This window comes from Xenopus laevis, chromosome 9_10S (genome assembly GCF_017654675.1).
Source record: "Xenopus laevis strain J_2021 chromosome 9_10S, Xenopus_laevis_v10.1, whole genome shotgun sequence".
In the NCBI taxonomy this organism is placed as follows: Eukaryota; Metazoa; Chordata; class Amphibia; order Anura; family Pipidae; genus Xenopus; species Xenopus laevis.
In genome coordinates, this window is record NC_054388.1 from 114480940 (window position 1) to 114497877 (window position 16938).

General features: G+C 42.5%; 2 protein-coding genes across 23 annotated transcripts in view; one reads left to right on the forward strand and one right to left on the reverse strand.

Moving 5' to 3' along the window:
- Positions 1 to 16938, forward strand: part of LOC108704314 (oocyte zinc finger protein XlCOF7.1-like) — a 224937-nt gene that overhangs the window by 74961 nt on the left and 133038 nt on the right. The window lies entirely within an intron of this gene.
- The window catches only part of XB5772961.L (Gastrula zinc finger protein XlCGF53.1 L homeolog), a 579535-nt gene continuing 574927 nt past the window's right edge, over positions 12331 to 16938 (reverse strand). For 18 of the 19 annotated variants that reach the window (XM_041579017.1, XM_041579019.1, XM_041579013.1 and 15 more), the window contains 3 exons: positions 15755 to 15922; positions 15301 to 15424; positions 12331 to 14171 (listed from right to left, as the gene is read on the reverse strand). In XM_041579017.1, coding sequence (XP_041434951.1) covers positions 12595 to 14171; positions 15301 to 15424; positions 15755 to 15898 — 1845 coding nt within the window. In that variant the 5' untranslated portion in view covers positions 15899 to 15922 and the 3' untranslated portion in view covers positions 12331 to 12594. Of the gene's footprint in view, positions 14172 to 15300; positions 15425 to 15513; positions 15652 to 15754; positions 15923 to 16938 lie in introns of all 19 variants that reach the window. The other variant, XM_041579023.1, reaches the window with a different exon arrangement.

Here is a 16938-nt window from a genome sequence, read left to right on the forward strand (position 1 = left end):
ACCAGCCAATCTCTAATGAGTTACTCCATACATCCACTCAAATTAAAAACCAAGCATTTGCCTACAGCCCCCTACTCTATCCATCCCTCCCCTCTGTCCATTCATTCAATAATTCTCCTCTAATGTTTTAATGAGTTCCGTCCCTTCCTGCCCCTCAAAATCTCATTGTTTCCCTTAGAGAACCTGCAAGAATAGAAGCTGGGCTGACACTTTCAGGTTTGATTAGACTGCAGGCTCCATACTTGTATAGGAGGTATTTGAGCCAATAAGTGACTGTTTCCTGCCAACAATATTGATATCTTTGTGCTTCTTTTTCAGATAATGCACAAATGACTCCAAAATTATATTCCACATTTTTTTACAGAAATAATATAGAATTAACATCAGTCCCTGCCCCAGCAGAGCTTGCAATCTAAAGTAATATTTACACACACTATAGGGTCCGTTTTATCAGGAGTCCGATATCCTGACCGTACATGACCTTGTGGAGAGAACATACAAAGTCCTTTCAGGTAGTGCCCTGTATGGAATTGCACTTAGTACCAGGTTCTAACAATTTCTCGTTTCAGAATTTTGTTATTCTATTTAAAACGTAATATATTCTTTCAGATTTGAAAACAATGACATTGACAATAGTGCTGTAAACCCGACCTGCAACCGACCCTAACCCGCACTTCACCAACCGTCTCGAGCCGGACTTCCGTTTTAAGGCCTGTGCTGCCCCGCCAATGACGCCACAAAAGGGGTGGGGCAGGAGGTGTGCGTCTTTAAAAAATCAAGTCAGAAGCCGGCAGTTCCAGGTGGCCGGCGGGGAGAGCAAGAGGAGGTGCAAATGGAGGTGTCCGACCCGTGGGTATTGGGCCTACACATCACTAATTGACAATATAATTGCCCCCCCTCCTTGTGACTTAATATTTGGTAGAAACGTTTTTTGGGAAGAATACCTGATATTCCCATAGCCATGAATGAGCTTTTTAACTTTAATTTTTAGAAAAACTAATTTGAGTCTATTGGGTTGACGGAATAGAAGTGGTGGGGAAGATATCAACTTCAACCTGTGTTCGGTTACCTCTCTCTTCTCGGCTACTAAAGCTCACAAGAGCCCATGGATTTGTGTTTTTTTAGGTTTATACAGCTCTTCTCAGAATAGGATTTAGATTAAAAATCGAGACCACAGTCCCGGATACTCTGCCTCCTTTGTTTTTGTGGTATCCCAGGGATAGAAATCAATTTAGGTAGCAGTTTTGGGACAACTCCACCTCCTCCAATTTTCAATTTCTTGCTTAAAACTTTTAAAGGAGAAGGAAAGCTACGGAGGTATTTTATTGCCAATAGATTAGCTGCAATAGTGTAAGCTAGAATGCTATATTTATTCTGTAGAATGTTTTACCATACCTGAGTAAATAGCTCTAGAAACTCTGTTTGTTTAGGATAGGAGCTGCAGTATTAATGTGGTGTGACATCACTTCCTGTCTGAGTCTCTCCCTGCTCTGGGCTCAGATTACAGTAGAGAAGGGAGGGGGCGGGGGAAGAGGAGCAAACTGAGCATGCTCTTGCCCAGGGCAATGAGGTTTAAGGTGAAGGCAGGAAGTCTGATACAGAAGCCCATGTGTACACAATAGAAGGAAAGAAATGCAGTGTTTCTTTTGACAGGGGACTCAGAGCAGCGCTACTTTTGGGGTTTACTGGTATATTTAGATGGACCTTTCTGATAAGGCTTACTTAGTTTTTACCTTTCCTTCTCCTTTAACCTGAGCATTGTGTGTTTTTTTTTTTAAATTTATCCTATTAATTGTGGTCCTCTTTATATCAACTACCTTATTTATTATTAACTGTTCAGCACTTTATATTTAATGAATTAATCTTTAAGCTGGTATGAATTCACGGTAATTGCCAGTCACTAGTAATTAAACCAGCACTTGAGCACTTTATTTAATATTGCAATTAATTCTTTAATTGGATTGATTGTGGGTGCAAATATAAGGTACATGACAATACATTGTATTGTAAGGCTATTAACTTGTGCTAAGTATAATTAACTTTATCAAGTATTTATCATCATCATTTTTTAATTTATAATACAATTAACAGAATGAACTATATTGCACTTGCACTTTAATGTAACTTAATTAAGGTTTAATTTAAGTAAATCATAACTAAAAACTTTATACTCTTAACTGGTTAGTGACTAGTATAGGGTAATCACAAAATATTTAATAGGTAGTCAAAACAATCGAGAGACTGCTGAACGAGTGGGAAGCAAGTGGGGTCTTTTTTTCTCCTTCCAGAATCAATTTAAACTTACTGACTTAGGTCAGACCTCTGCTTCTGCTGCAGGATAAATTTAAGTTTAAGGGATCACCTTGTTTGTGTAAACTGTCTACATCTCACTCTTCTTTTGCAAACTGCTCCAGGTCTCCCAGTTTTATGGATTCCCGTATGCAGTTTCCTAATCAAATTGGTTTAGATACGGACTCATTGCTGCCACTTCAGAACAGTCCATTGTTTTGCCTTTAAAGAAGAAATATTAGATATGTAAAAATTAATGTACAATAATACACAGTGCTGGTTTTACTTGGGGCTAAAACTAGCCCCTTTATTGGAGCTCCCAATGGATGTTCTCTGGTCCCTGTTTCAAATGAGGGGTGGGCGTGTCCTAATGGTCCCTGCCAGAAGCACAGTAGGAGGGGGACAGCCAATCACAGCCCTGCAGTCACACAAGCACAGACAGGCTTCAGTTCCCTATCAGGTCCTGCTAGCTGCTGATTGGTTCCTGTCCTACAGTGCAGTGAGCTGAGTGTACAGCCTGGGAATTCAGGGAGCAGCAAGTGGAAGAGAAGGGAGGGATTATTAGGGTTTTTGCAGAAATATTCAATAAATCAGCCTGAAACACTACTTTTTTAAGCACAATTCTTCTATATCCTTTAAAAGTTAAAAATAGAACATGTGGCCAGGGGCCCCATAGAATATGAAAAAATACATTTGTGTTCAGTGGAACTTACTTCAGGTTCTTTTTCCTTGTCCTTGGTGATGACAGCTTCTTCGCTTTCCTTCGGCTCCTTTTGTGGCGTCAGCGGGACATCGGGTTCAGCTTGAGCACTGTTAAGGGGGGACCAGTTAATTCAGAAGAAGCAGCACAGCCGGGCCCCCCTTTAGGCCCGCTACAACTGTACCCCCTGTACTCCTCTCACATGGTGCCCCAGGGTTACCTTAAAAAAAGCTGTGAGTATGGCTGCTGGGCAGAGTCAGACTGGGCTGCTAAGACATTAGAAACAATCCCGGTGGGCTCCGTCTCTCCATGTTGAGAATTGTAGGTGCTGGTACCTCCCACCCTGATGTTGGGCACAAGGAGGAAGTGTAAGGTACACACTGGGTGTCAGAGGGGAGGGAGTGGCACTTTGATGAGGTGAAGCAAATGACTGGGGTGGAAAACCTAATGGGTCCTTCTGGGAAACACAGACACCCTTAGGGTTCCCACAATTTTGCCAGTGACTAAACCTGAACAAAGGGGCGGAGCAGATAGTATTGGGGGTGTGGCAATGATGCTGAGTGGGTATGATGACATCAGAGTCTGCTGGAATGATGTCAGTGGAGTTATGTTAAAGTTTGGATCCAGACAGAAAGTTTTGAATGGAAATAAGGGAGACACACAAGTGAAAACCACGTCGCTTTTCTCAATTGAACATGACACATTAAACATGAACCAGTTTGTTACACTGCCAGTCTGCCACAGCTTTACCCCTTGTACAGCACAAACCATCAGCCTTAGGTACAGACCTATTTTACACTCACCATAAAACTGAGCATTTGTCAACATTCCCTTACTTCATCTGACCCGCCCCTCGGCCCAGTGAGCCAATAATTACTCTATACAGCTCTCTGCAGCCAGTCAGTCCCGCCCCTTCCTGTACTAAAGAAGAACAGAGAAAGCGCTGACATGTTCAGGTTATGTTGGCCTTGCAGTATGCTTGTTAGTCCCGCCCTCCCTCTCTCAGCCAATCAATATGTGTCAAGCCCCCATTGAGCAAGTACAGGAAGCACAACACTTCTCTCACTGGGAATGAGATCTGGGGAGCAGGTCAGGAAGGGACAGAGGCTTTATTATTTGTGTCCTCCTTGTCTGTAATTATGTATGTAACTCGTATGAGTGTGGCTGTAAAGTCTCATTGTCTCCCCACAACAAAGATCTCTGCCATTTCTCTTAAACAGGGGAATTTCATTACTAAATACAGAACTTGTGACTGTGAGTCAAGGTGCAAGCAAAAGTTCACTCTGGAGAGCCGATTCAATTCAATATATTTTATTCAGTCACAGTCACAACATGTTTCGGACACATATGTCCTTCATCAGGTGCTAATTACAATGTGTTTTCACTCCAGCTATTTATCAACCCCATACACCAGTGAGTTCGTCAGCTCCCCCCCTCAGGCCAGACAAATATAATTTAATAAAAGCAATACCCTATAAAATACTGCCATCTTGTGGCCTATTTTTAAAAGGCATAAAAAGGTTGCACCAATAATATACAATGTATCAGTATTAAATAGTTACCATAAATAGTACAAAAACAGTGTATCAAAAACAGTTGCAATATATAGTAAAAAAGTATCAAAGTAGTTTTCAAGTCATACCCATTAGTTATAACTTGAAAACTACTTTGATACTTTTTTACTATATATTGCAACTGTTTTTGATACACTGTTTTTGTACTATTTATGGTAACTATTTAATACTGATACATTGTATATTATTGGTGCAACCTTTTTATGCCTTTTAAAAATAGGCCACAAGATGGCAGTATTTTATAGGGTATTGCTTTTATTAAATTATATTTGTCTGGCCTGAGGGGGGGAGCTGACGAACTCACTGGTGTATGGGGTTGATAAATAGCTGGAGTGAAAACACATTGTAATTAGCACCTGATGAAGGACATATGTGTCCGAAACATGTTGTGACTGTGACTGAATAAAATATATTGAATTGAATCGGCTCTCCAGAGTGAACTTTTGCTTGCACCTTGGATGTTATGTGGCTTGGACGGTGCCACTGACTCTGTTTGATGGAGCCCTGATACTGCTGGAGTGAGGGACCACCCAACCATTTTCTGTACTACTTGTGACTGTGAGTCAATCCATTCCATGTCGGGTATTTCCCATATGTTCTTAGACATAACAATATACAGAATGCTCTGTTATAAACACATAGTCAATGTTGTCCTGCTGTTTCCTACATACCACAAGGTGACACAGAATTCTGTCCTCTCTGACACTGTCTCACCAAAAGAAGGAAAAGGGTCCCTTCAATGACAGAGACATTTGGGAGACTTAATGGGGGTTCTAAGGATCTGGGCTCCTGTAATTCTATTGGGATATATTGCTGGGAATAATCCTGTATAGAAATGTGTAAGTGCTTAATTCCAGGGTCACTTCCAGGTCAGTCCCTCCCACGATAATAGTCTCTGGGAAGGGAGTGTGACTGTGGGATAGCAGGTATAGTAGGGAGATATTGTGCCTATAGTAACAGTGGATAATAGTCTCTGGGAAGGGAGTGTGACTGTGGGATAGCAGGTATAGTAGGGAGAGATTGTGCCTATAGTAACAGTGGATAATAGTCTCTGGGAAGGGAGTGTGACTGTGGGATAGCAGGTATAGTAGGGAGAGATGGTGCCTATAGTAACAGTGGATAATAGTCTCTGGGAAGGGAGTGTGACTGTGGGATAGCAGGTATAGTAGGGAGAGATGGTGCCTATAGTAACAGTGGATAATAGTCTCTGGGAAGGGAGTGTGACTGTGGGATAGCAGGTATAGTAGGGAGAGATGGTGTCTATAGTAACAGTGGATAATAGTCTCTGGGAAGGGAGTGTGACTGTGGGATAGCAGGTATAGTAGGGGAGAGATGGTGCCTATAGTAACAGTGGATAATAGTCTCTGGGAAGGGAGTGTGACTGTGGGATAGCAGGTATAGTAGGGAGAGATGGTGCCTATAGTAACAGTGGATAATAGTCTCTGGGAAGGGAGTGTGACTGTGGGATAGCAGGTATAGTAGGGAGAGATGGTGTCTATAGTAACAGTGGATAATAGTCTCTGGGAAGGGAGTGTGACTGTGGGATAGCAGGTATAGTAGGGAGAGATGGTGCCTATAGTAACAGTGGATAATAGTCCCTGGGAAGGGAGAGTGACTGTGGGATAGCAGGTATAGTAGGGAGAGATGGTGTCTATAGTAACAGTGGATAATAGTCTCTGGAAAGGGAGTGTGACTGTGGGATAGCAGGTTATAGTAGGGAGAGATGGTGTCTATAGTAAACAGTGGATAATAGTCTCTGGGAGGGAGTGTGACTATGGTATAGCAGGTATAGTAGGGAGAGATGTGTTTATAGTAACAGTGGATAATAGTCTCTGGGAAGGGAGTGTGACTATGGTATAGCAGGTATAGTAGGGAGAGATGGTGGCCTAAAGTAACAGTGGATAATAGTCTCTGGGAAGGGAGTGTGACTGGTATAGCAGTATAGTAGGGGAGAAGATGTGTCTATAGTAACAGTGGATAATAGTCTCTGGGAAGGGAGTGTGACTGTGGGATAGCAGGTATAGTAGGGAGAGATGGTCCCTATAGTAACAGTGGATAATAGTCTCTGGGAAGGGAGTGTGACTATGGTATAGCAGGTATAGTAGGGAGAGATGGTGCCTAAAGTAACAGTGGATAATAGTCTCTGGGAAGGGAGTGTGACTATGGTATAGCAGGTATAGTAGGGAGAGATGGTGCCTAAAGTAACAGTGGATAATAGTGTCTGGGAAGGGAGTGTGACTGTGGGATAGCAGGTATAGTAGGGAGAGATGTGTCTATAGTAACAGTGGATAATAGTCTCTGGAAGGGAGTGTGACTGTGGGATAGCAGGTATAGTAGGGAGAGATGTGTCTATAGTAACAGTGGATAATAGTCTCTGGGAAGGGAGTGTGACTGTGGGATAGCAGGTATAGTAGGGAGAGATGGTGCCTATAGTAACAGTGGATAATAGTCATCTGGGAAGGGAGTGTGGACTGTGGGATAGCAGGTATAGTAGGGAGAGATGGTGTCTATAGTAACAGTGGATAATAGTCTCTGGGAAGGGAGTGTGACTGTGGGATAGCAGGTATAGTAGGGGAGAGATGGTGTCTATAGTAACAGTGGATAATAGTCCCTGGGAAGGGAGTGTGACTGTGGGATAGCAGGTATAGTAGGGAGAGATGGTGCTATAGTAACAGTGGATAATAGTCTCTGGGAAGGGAGTGTGACTATGGGATAGCAGGTATAGTAGGGAGAGATGGTGGTCTATAGTAACAGTGGATAATAGTCTCTGGGAAGGGAGTGTGACTGTGGGATAACAGGTATAGTAGGGAGAGATGGTGTCTATAGTAACAGTGGATAATAGTCTCTGGGAAGGGAGAGTGACTTTGGATAGCAGGTATAGTAGGGAGAGATGGTTGTCTATAGTAACAGTGGATAATAGTCTCTGGGAAGGGAGTGTGACTATGGTATAGCAGGTATAGTAGGGAGAGATGTGGTCTATAGTAACAGTGGATAATAGTCTCTGGAAGGGAGTGTGACTATGGTATAGCAGGTAATAGTAGGGAGAGATGGTGCCTAAAGTAACAGTGGATAATAGTCTCTGGGAAGGGAGTGTGACTGGTATAGCAGGTATAGTAGGGAGAGATGTGTCTATAGTAACAGTGGATAATAGTCTCTGGGAAGGGAGTGTGACTGTGGGATAGCAGGTATAGTAGGGAGAGATGGTCCCTATAGTAACAGTGGATAATAGTCTCTGGGAAGGGAGTGTGACTATGGTATAGCAGGTATAGTAGGGAGAGATGGTGCCTAAAGTAACAGTGGATAATAGTCTCTGGGAAGGGAGTGTGACTGTGGGATAGCAGGTATAGTAGGGAGAGATGTGTCTATAGTAACAGTGGATAATAGTCTCTGGGAAGGGAGTGTGACTGTGGGATAGCAGGTATAGTAGGGAGAGATGTGTCTATAGTAACAGTGTATAATAGTCTCTGGGAAGGGAGTGTGACTGTGGGATAGCAGGTATAGTAGGGAGAGATGGTGTCTATAGTAACAGTGGATAATAGTCTCTGGGAAGGGAGTGTGACTGTGGGATAGCAGGTATAGTAGGGAGAGATGGTGTCTATAGTAACAGTGGATAATAGTCTCTGGAAGGGAGTGTGACTGTGGGATAGCAGGTATAGTAGGGAGAGATGGTGTCTATAGTAACAGTGGATAATAGTCCCTGGGAAGGGAGTGTGACTGTGGGATAGCAGGTATAGTAGGGAGAGATGGTGCCTATAGTAACAGTGGATAATAGTCTCTGGGAAGGGAGTGTGACTGTGGGATAGCAGGTATAGTAGGGAGAGATGGTGTCTAAAGTAACAGTGGATAATAGTCTCTGGGAAGGGAGTGTGACTGTGGGATAACAGGTATAGTAGGGAGAGATGGTGTGTATAGTAACAGTGGATAATAGTCTCTGGGAAGGGAGAGTGACTGTGGGATAGCAGGTATAGTAGGGAGAGATGGTGTCTATAGTAACAGTGGATAATAGTCTCTGGGAAGGGAGTGTGACTATGGTATAGCAGGTATAGTAGGGAGAGATGTGTCTATAGTAACAGTGGATAATAGTCTCTGGGAAGGGAGTGTGACTATGGTATAGCAGGTATAGTAGGGAGAGATGGTGCCTAAAGTAACAGTGGATAATAGTCTCTGGGAAGGGAGTGTGACTGGTATAGCAGGTATAGTAGGGAGAGATGTGTCTATAGTAACAGTGGATAATAGTCTCTGGGAAGGGAGTGTGACTGTGGGATAGCAGGTATAGTAGGGAGAGATGGTGCCTATAGTAACAGTGGATAATAGTCTCTGGGAAGGGAGTGTGACTGTGGATAGCAGGTATAGTAGGGAGAGATGTGTCTATAGTAACAGTGGATAATAGTCTCTGGGAAGGGAGTGTGACTGTGGGATAGCAGGTATAGTAGGGAGAGATGTGTCTATAGTAACAGTGGATAATAGTCTCTGGGAAGGGAGTGTGACTGTGGGATAGCAGGTATAGTAGGGAGAGATGGTGCCTATAGTAACAGTGGATAATAGTCTCTGGGAAGGGAGTGTGACTGTGGGATAGCAGGTATAGTAGGGAGAGATGGTGTCTATAGTAACAGTGGATAATAGTCTCTGGGAAGGGAGTGTGACTGTGGGATAGCAGGTATAGTAGGGAGAGATGGTGTCTATAGTAACAGTGGATAATAGTCTCTGGGAAGGGAGTGTGACTGTGGGATAGCAGGTATAGTAGGGAGAGATGGTGTCTATAGTAACAGTGGATAATAGTCTCTGGGAAGGGAGTGTGACTGTGGGATAGCAGGTATAGTAGGGAGAGATGGTGTCTATAGTAACAGTGGATAATAGTCTCTGGGAAGGGAGTGTGACTGTGGGATAGCAGGTATAGTAGGGAGAGATGGTGTCTATAGTAACAGTGGATAATAGTCTCTGGGAAGGGAGTGTGACTGTGGGATAGCAGGTATAGTAGGGAGAGATGGTGTCTATAGTAACAGTGGATAATAGTCCCTGGGAAGGGAGTGTGACTGTGGGATAGCAGGTATAGTAGGGAGAGATGGTGCCTAAAGTAACAGTGGATAATAGTCTCTGGGAAGGGAGTGTGACTGGTATAGCAGGTATAGTAGGGAGAGATGTGTCTATAGTAACAGTGGATAATAGTCTCTGGGAAGGGAGTGTGACTGTGGGATAGCAGGTATAGTAGGGAGAGATGGTGCCTATAGTAACAGTGGATAATAGTCTCTGGGAAGGGAGTGTGACTGTGGGATAGCAGGTATAGTAGGGAGAGATGTGTCTATAGTAACAGTGGATAATAGTCTCTGGGAAGGGAGTGTGACTGTGGGATAGCAGGTATAGTAGGGAGAGATGGTGCCTATAGTAACAGTGGATAATAGTCTCTGGGAAGGGAGTGTGACTGTGGGATAGCAGGTATAGTAGGGAGAGATGGTGTCTATAGTAACAGTGGATAATAGTCTCTGGGAAGGGAGTGTGACTGTGGGATAGCAGGTATAGTAGGGAGAGATGGTGTCTATAGTAACAGTGGATAATAGTCCCTGGGAAGGGAGTGTGACTGTGGGATAGCAGGTATAGTAGGGAGAGATGGTGCCTAAAGTAACAGTGGATAATAGTCTCTGGGAAGGGAGTGTGACTGGTATAGCAGGTATAGTAGGGAGAGATGTGTCTATAGTAACAGTGGATAATAGTCTCTGGGAAGGGAGTGTGACTGTGGGATAGCAGGTATAGTAGGGAGAGATGGTGCCTATAGTAACAGTGGATAATAGTCTCTGGGAAGGGAGTGTGACTGTGGGATAGCAGGTATAGTAGGGAGAGATGTGTCTATAGTAACAGTGGATAATAGTCTCTGGGAAGGGAGTGTGACTGTGGGATAGCAGGTATAGTAGGGAGAGATGTGTCTATAGTAACAGTGGATAATAGTCTCTGGGAAGGGAGTGTGACTGTGGGATAGCAGGTATAGTAGGGAGAGATGGTGCCTATAGTAACAGTGGATAATAGTCTCTGGGAAGGGAGTGTGACTGTGGGATAGCAGGTATAGTAGGGAGAGATGGTGTCTATAGTAACAGTGGATAATAGTCTCTGGGAAGGGAGTGTGACTGTGGGATAGCAGGTATAGTAGGGAGAGATGGTGTCTATAGTAACAGTGGATAATAGTCTCTGGGAAGGGAGTGTGACTGTGGGATAGCAAGTATAGTAGGGAGAGATGGTGTCTATAGTAACAGTGGATAATAGTCTCTGGGAAGGGAGTGTGACTGTGGGATAGCAGGTATAGTAGGGAGAGATGGTGTCTATAGTAACAGTGGATAATAGTCCCTGGGAAGGGAGTGTGACTGTGGGATAGCAGGTATAGTAGGGAGAGATGGTGCCTAAAGTAACAGTGGATAATAGTCTCTGGGAAGGGAGTGTGACTGGTATAGCAGGTATAGTAGGGAGAGATGTGTCTATAGTAACAGTGGATAATAGTCTCTGGGAAGGGAGTGTGACTGTGGGATAGCAGGTATAGTAGGGAGAGATGGTGCCTATAGTAACAGTGGATAATAGTCTCTGGGAAGGGAGTGTGACTGTGGGATAGCAGGTATAGTAGGGAGAGATGTGTCTATAGTAACAGTGGATAATAGTCTCTGGGAAGGGAGTGTGACTGTGGGATAGCAGGTATAGTAGGGAGAGATGTGTCTATAGTAACAGTGGATAATAGTCTCTGGGAAGGGAGTGTGACTGTGGGATAGCAGGTATAGTAGGGAGAGATGGTGCCTATAGTAACAGTGGATAATAGTCTCTGGGAAGGGAGTGTGACTGTGGGATAGCAGGTATAGTAGGGAGAGATGGTGTCTATAGTAACAGTGGATAATAGTCTCTGGGAAGGGAGTGTGACTGTGGGATAGCAGGTATAGTAGGGAGAGATGGTGTCTATAGTAACAGTGGATAATAGTCTCTGGGAAGGGAGTGTGACTGTGGGATAGCAGGTATAGTAGGGAGAAAAGGGCACTTTCAGGGCAGAAATGGAGCCACCTCACCTTCTCTGATTTGCCCCTTAACCTTTCACTCACCAGAATCAAATTTACTGCCAACCCCTGCATTGAAAAGCATGTGAAAAAACAAATCCTCGGAAATAGCAGAGTATGGGCTGGGGCAAGAATAACCTGAATGCAAATAAGATCAGCAATGTGGTTTCTTTATTAATGAGCAGTCAGTGCATGTGGCCCTTGCTGGAGCACTTGAAATTGGTGGGATCATCCAGGGAGTAAGCACATAATGATTACTGTGGATAATGACATGAAGGCCACATAGTGATATCAGCGCAATCCAACTACATAAGTATGGCCTACAACTGGTACTGGATCATTACTCAGGTTTCTAGAAGGAAACTAAACAACCTGTAATGAATTAAAAACTGCCATTTAAATTGTTTTTTTCATTTTCATGATATTTTCAGTTTTACATGAAGAATGTGAATTTGAAATAGGGTCACCCCTTGCTGTTTTGTCCTTCTGGCAAGGGGTTAAGTTACCAGAGACTACAGGGAGCTCCAATAAAGGGGCTATTTTTAAAGATAATATTAAATTTTAGCACCATGTAAAAGCAACACCATATATTAATTATAATTACCTACAAATTTTTTTTTTTTTTTCATTTATCCTATGTCTCCTTTAATAGCCTTCCTGACATTCAAGGTTTTTTCAGTTGAATTCGTTTCGGGTCGGGAATATTTGAGTTTTAGACGTCTTCTTAAATAACCTCCCAGTTGAATTGTGAGTATATTCTAATTTATTAGAGTAGAAAAAAAATTCACATGAATTTGACCTTTGCTAAATGGGCCTGTAAATGTTTATACCGGATCCATTATTGTTTGACATGACCTGTAGTATAGAATCTGTCCATCCATCCAAAATCTGCCATGTAGTTTAGCTCAGAGGCTTCAGATAGAGATAAAAATATTGTACAATAACCAAAAGGAATTATACTTTAGTAGCATCGTGATTGTATTTTGCTCACTCTGTATATGTACAGTCGTTATCTTAAAGTGTATTTGTGTATCTGGGAATGTGTAGTTAGTTGGGAATTATGTTTAAAACATTTGCCACATTCAGTACAAGTGAATGGTTTCTCTCCTGTGTGAATCCTGAGATGAACGGTAAGGTCATGGAGATGAATAAAACACTTGCCACATTCAGAACAGGAAAATGGTTTCCCTCCTGTGTGAATTTTTCTATGGGTTCTAAAGCATGAACGATCACTGAAACATTTGCCACAGTCACTACAGGTGTAAGGTTTCTCCCCCGTGTGAATTCTTTTATGGACTCTAAGACCTGCACCATCACGGAAACATTTGCCACATTCACTACAGCTGTATGGTTTCTCTCCCGTGTGAGTTCTTTTGTGGCCTCTAAGACAAGCCCGATCGCTGAAACTTTTCTCACATTCAGTACAAGGGAATGGTTTCTCTCCTGTGTGAATTCGTTTATGAACCCTAAGGCATGCCTGATTGATAAAACATTTCCCACATTCAGTGCAGGAAAATGGTTTCTCCCCTGTGTGGGTTCTGTGATGTACAGTAAGACTTGAGCGATCTTTAAAGCCTTTCCCACATTCAGTGCAGGAAAATGGTTTCTCTCCTGTGTGGGTTCTTTGATGGTTAGTTAGGTTTGAGTGATGTTTAAAGCATTTGCCACACTCAGAACAAGAGTACGGTCTCTCTCCTGTGTGAACCCTGCGATGTATATTAAGGTCCGAGACACAAGGGAAACGTTTCCCACACTGAGAACAAGGAAATGGTTTTTCTCCTTTGTGAAGCTTCAGGTGTCTGTTAAGATTGGAACGATGAGTGAAATATTTCTCACACTGAGAGCAAGCATATGGTTTCTCCCCTGTGTGACTGCTCTGATGGTCAGTAAGATGGAGACGACGGGCAAAACGTTTCCCACATTCAGAACAAGGGAATGGTTTCTCTTCTGTGTGAATTCTCCCATATGCATTTTCCTCACCCACAAAAACTGAATGAGTTTTCTGATGCCTGGCAAGACCGGCCTTAGTACTAAAATGTTTCTGGCACTCGGAACAGATGTACAGAACTATATTGCCAGTAGGTGTATCTGTTCCCTGTATCTGTTCTGTAAGTTCATTAATTCTGCAATCTGATTGGTTTCCCCCTTCGCATGAAGCTGACAAACTGGTATTTAGGTTGCATCGTATCATTGCAGCAGATGTATTGGTTTCCAGTATTGATTCTGGAGCAGTAATAATTCTCATATCAGAATGGTTTCCTTCATGACATTGCACAACCTCCTCTTTTATATAATTCGCTGAGCTGTTATTCAGGCTGTATCCCATGATAGGAGTAGGTTTATCAGTTCCCTGTATCTGTTCTGTAAGAGGATTAATGCTGCAATCTGATTGGTTTCCCTCTGCACATGAAGCTCTTTCCTCTTTAATCCCATTGGCTGGTGGGGGCTGTTCCACTGGAGAAATTGTGAGATTTCCTTTGGCACAAAAATCTGTTCCTTCAGCCCCGATCTTGCTTGTCTCATTATTATAACATAATGTTCCTCCCAGATCAGATGGAATATCTCTCTTATCTTCATATTCACAGTCTGGGAAAGATACAAACAGAAATAATTTATACATAAATGTATGGATTCATTGTTTCAGGAACTGCAGGCATAGAAGACACAGAAATTGCTGCAGCCCAAATCTCTCCAATGGCTACAATGTTTAGGAGATCAGTGAGTGTTGTCCATCTCTATCCACTTAGGACATTTTCCCCAACCCCTCCCCCCAAAAATGCATTGAAGTCTATAGGTTAGAAAAATGTTTTGACACGCAGCAATTTTTTTCACTCATTTGAATCTGTGGGTATCATTTCTCTGCCAAAACTTGACAAAAAATTTTTGCTCATCACTATTTATTATTAACATGTATTTATATAGCTTCAGCATATTGCGTAGCACTGTAAAGTAAATGTGATTATACAACTACATCACATGAATTATATACATAGAACATATGGAGTTACATACATTACAATCAATACCGGTACAAAAGGTGAGGAAGGCCCTATGCAGAAAGAGCTTACACTCTAAAGGGAAGGGAGTAATACACAAGGTGTGGGAGTGGGCAAGATGGAATTAAGTGGGTGAGAAATGTGGTACTGTATGTGCTGTTGCGTTTGGTAGTTAAGCAGAGTGAGGGGAGGCTTCTCGAAAAAGAAGAGATTTCTTGAAAGCAGAAAGGTTGGGAGAAAGTCAGAGAGACCATGGGAGAGAGTTCCAGAGGAGGGGTGCAGCCCTTGCAAAGTCTTGAATGTGAGCATGTGAGGAGGTAATGAGAGAAGAGTTGAGTAGCAGGTTAGTAGAGGAGCGTAGTAAGTGGTTGGGTGAGTATATAGAGATGAGTTCAGAGATGTAGTTATGAAGTGCTTTGAATGTCAGGGTCATTAATTTAAATTTAATTCTGAGAGGTAGTGGAACCAGTGCAGGGATTGACAGAATGGTGAGGCAGAGGAGGAGCGGTTGCTGAGGTGTATGAGCCTCGCAGCAGTGTTCATTATGGACTGGAGAGGTGACAGTCTCTGGAGGGGAAGGCCAATTAATAGAGAGTTACAGTAGTCTAGACGTGATATGATGAGAGATTGAATAAGAATTTTGGCAGGAGCTTTCCTTATACACAAACTGCTGCTTAGAATCCTGTCCCCATAGCTTCTGATATTTACCCATTACTTACCCAGTGGGTGGAGCTGCTGTGGCTCCTCCTTTATCCCTTCCTCATAAAGGTCCTTGTTTCCTTTTATATAGTCCCACTCGTCCAAGGAAAAATAGATGGAAACATGATGAGTCCTTATGGCAACCTGTCACACACAATGTTCCAGTCATCCCCCAGCCAGAGAAAGGGATTATCATCCACTGTTACTAAACAATAAGGGGCCGCTGTACCCACCTCTCCAGTCAGCAGCTGGATGATGTTGGACATGAGTTCCAGGATCTTCTTGTCATTCTTGTTATTTTCCTTCTGTATGACGGAGCCAGGGGCATGCAGGGCCCCCCCATCATCTGACTTCTTCCTAGGGATGTAGTGCTAAATATTGAAAGGAAGAGAGAATGGTGTTTGAGCTGCAGAGAGACCCCCTTTGTACAGACAGACAGTCTCTTGTCAGTGTGCCAGTCACAGTGCCCCTCACCTCTCCAGTCAGCAGATAGATCATCTCCAGTGTCAGATTCACCATTCTCTCCTTCTTCCCCCGCTCCTCCTCCTCCTCATTTTTATCCTTCTTCTTCTTCTTCCCCTTCATCCCTGTGTCACTTGCTTCCTCCCACATTCCCATTGGCTCCTCGTGGGAGGGACTGACCTGGAATGAAGCGGTCAGATATTTCTATAGAGGATTTATAGTAAAAGTGATGTAGAGAAAGTATCAATAAGGTTTGCATGTTCGATACAAATGTTTGCAGACAAAATGCCTATTTTTATACAATAAACATGGAATCTCTCAAAAAAATATAAAATCGTTGGTAAAAGAAATGATGAAAAATTGTTTAAGAACCTGACAGATTTCATGTGTTTTTTGCAAAAAGGTGCTTGTTGGAAAATAAAGTTCAGAGGTCAGAAAAACATGAAAGCAATTGGTTTCATTTAAATGCAAGTGTATATGGGGAAATGTCTCGCATCACTTCCCTTTGTTTTCAACAAACACGAACATCATTGGATCATAAATCTGCACCATAAGACAAATATAGCAACATCTGAGACACTATTTTGTTTTCAAAAATTGTAGTCTCAGCAAAAAAATGCTCTCCAATTTTTCCAGTATTTTTTCCTGAAAAAAAAATACAGAATTTTTTTTTTAAATGTGTCACGGTTCTACAGAAGCAAATAGAAAGGGGGTCTATCTGCAGTCAGTGTCCTGCTATAAAGCTGCTGCAAAGCAGAATATTGCATTAATCATCAGTATAGGATCCGTTATCCACAAAGCTCCGAATTATGGGAGGGCCAATCTCCGATAGACTCTCTTGTACTTGACCCAAACTAAAATATAATGAATCCTTATTGAAGGGAAATAAGAAGACTTAAGGTATAGCAATCTATATTACGGAAAGATCCCTTATCTGGAAATTGACAGGTCTCAAGCATTATGGATAGTATTATTGAGCTAACTGAAATAACAGCTCCAGTATAAACAAATTCTAACAAAAAACATACTCTGGCATGAATCCTAAATGTAGAGTGTATTTCAGTCAGTTTGGAAAGTGAGCTCATCTAGGCAAAGCTCCTTTACCGGATACAGTAAAAACCTGAAATTATAGTTATGTAAAATCTGGGAATATGTAAAATAATGGAAATGTTTCATAGCTTGTGCCTTACAGTTGC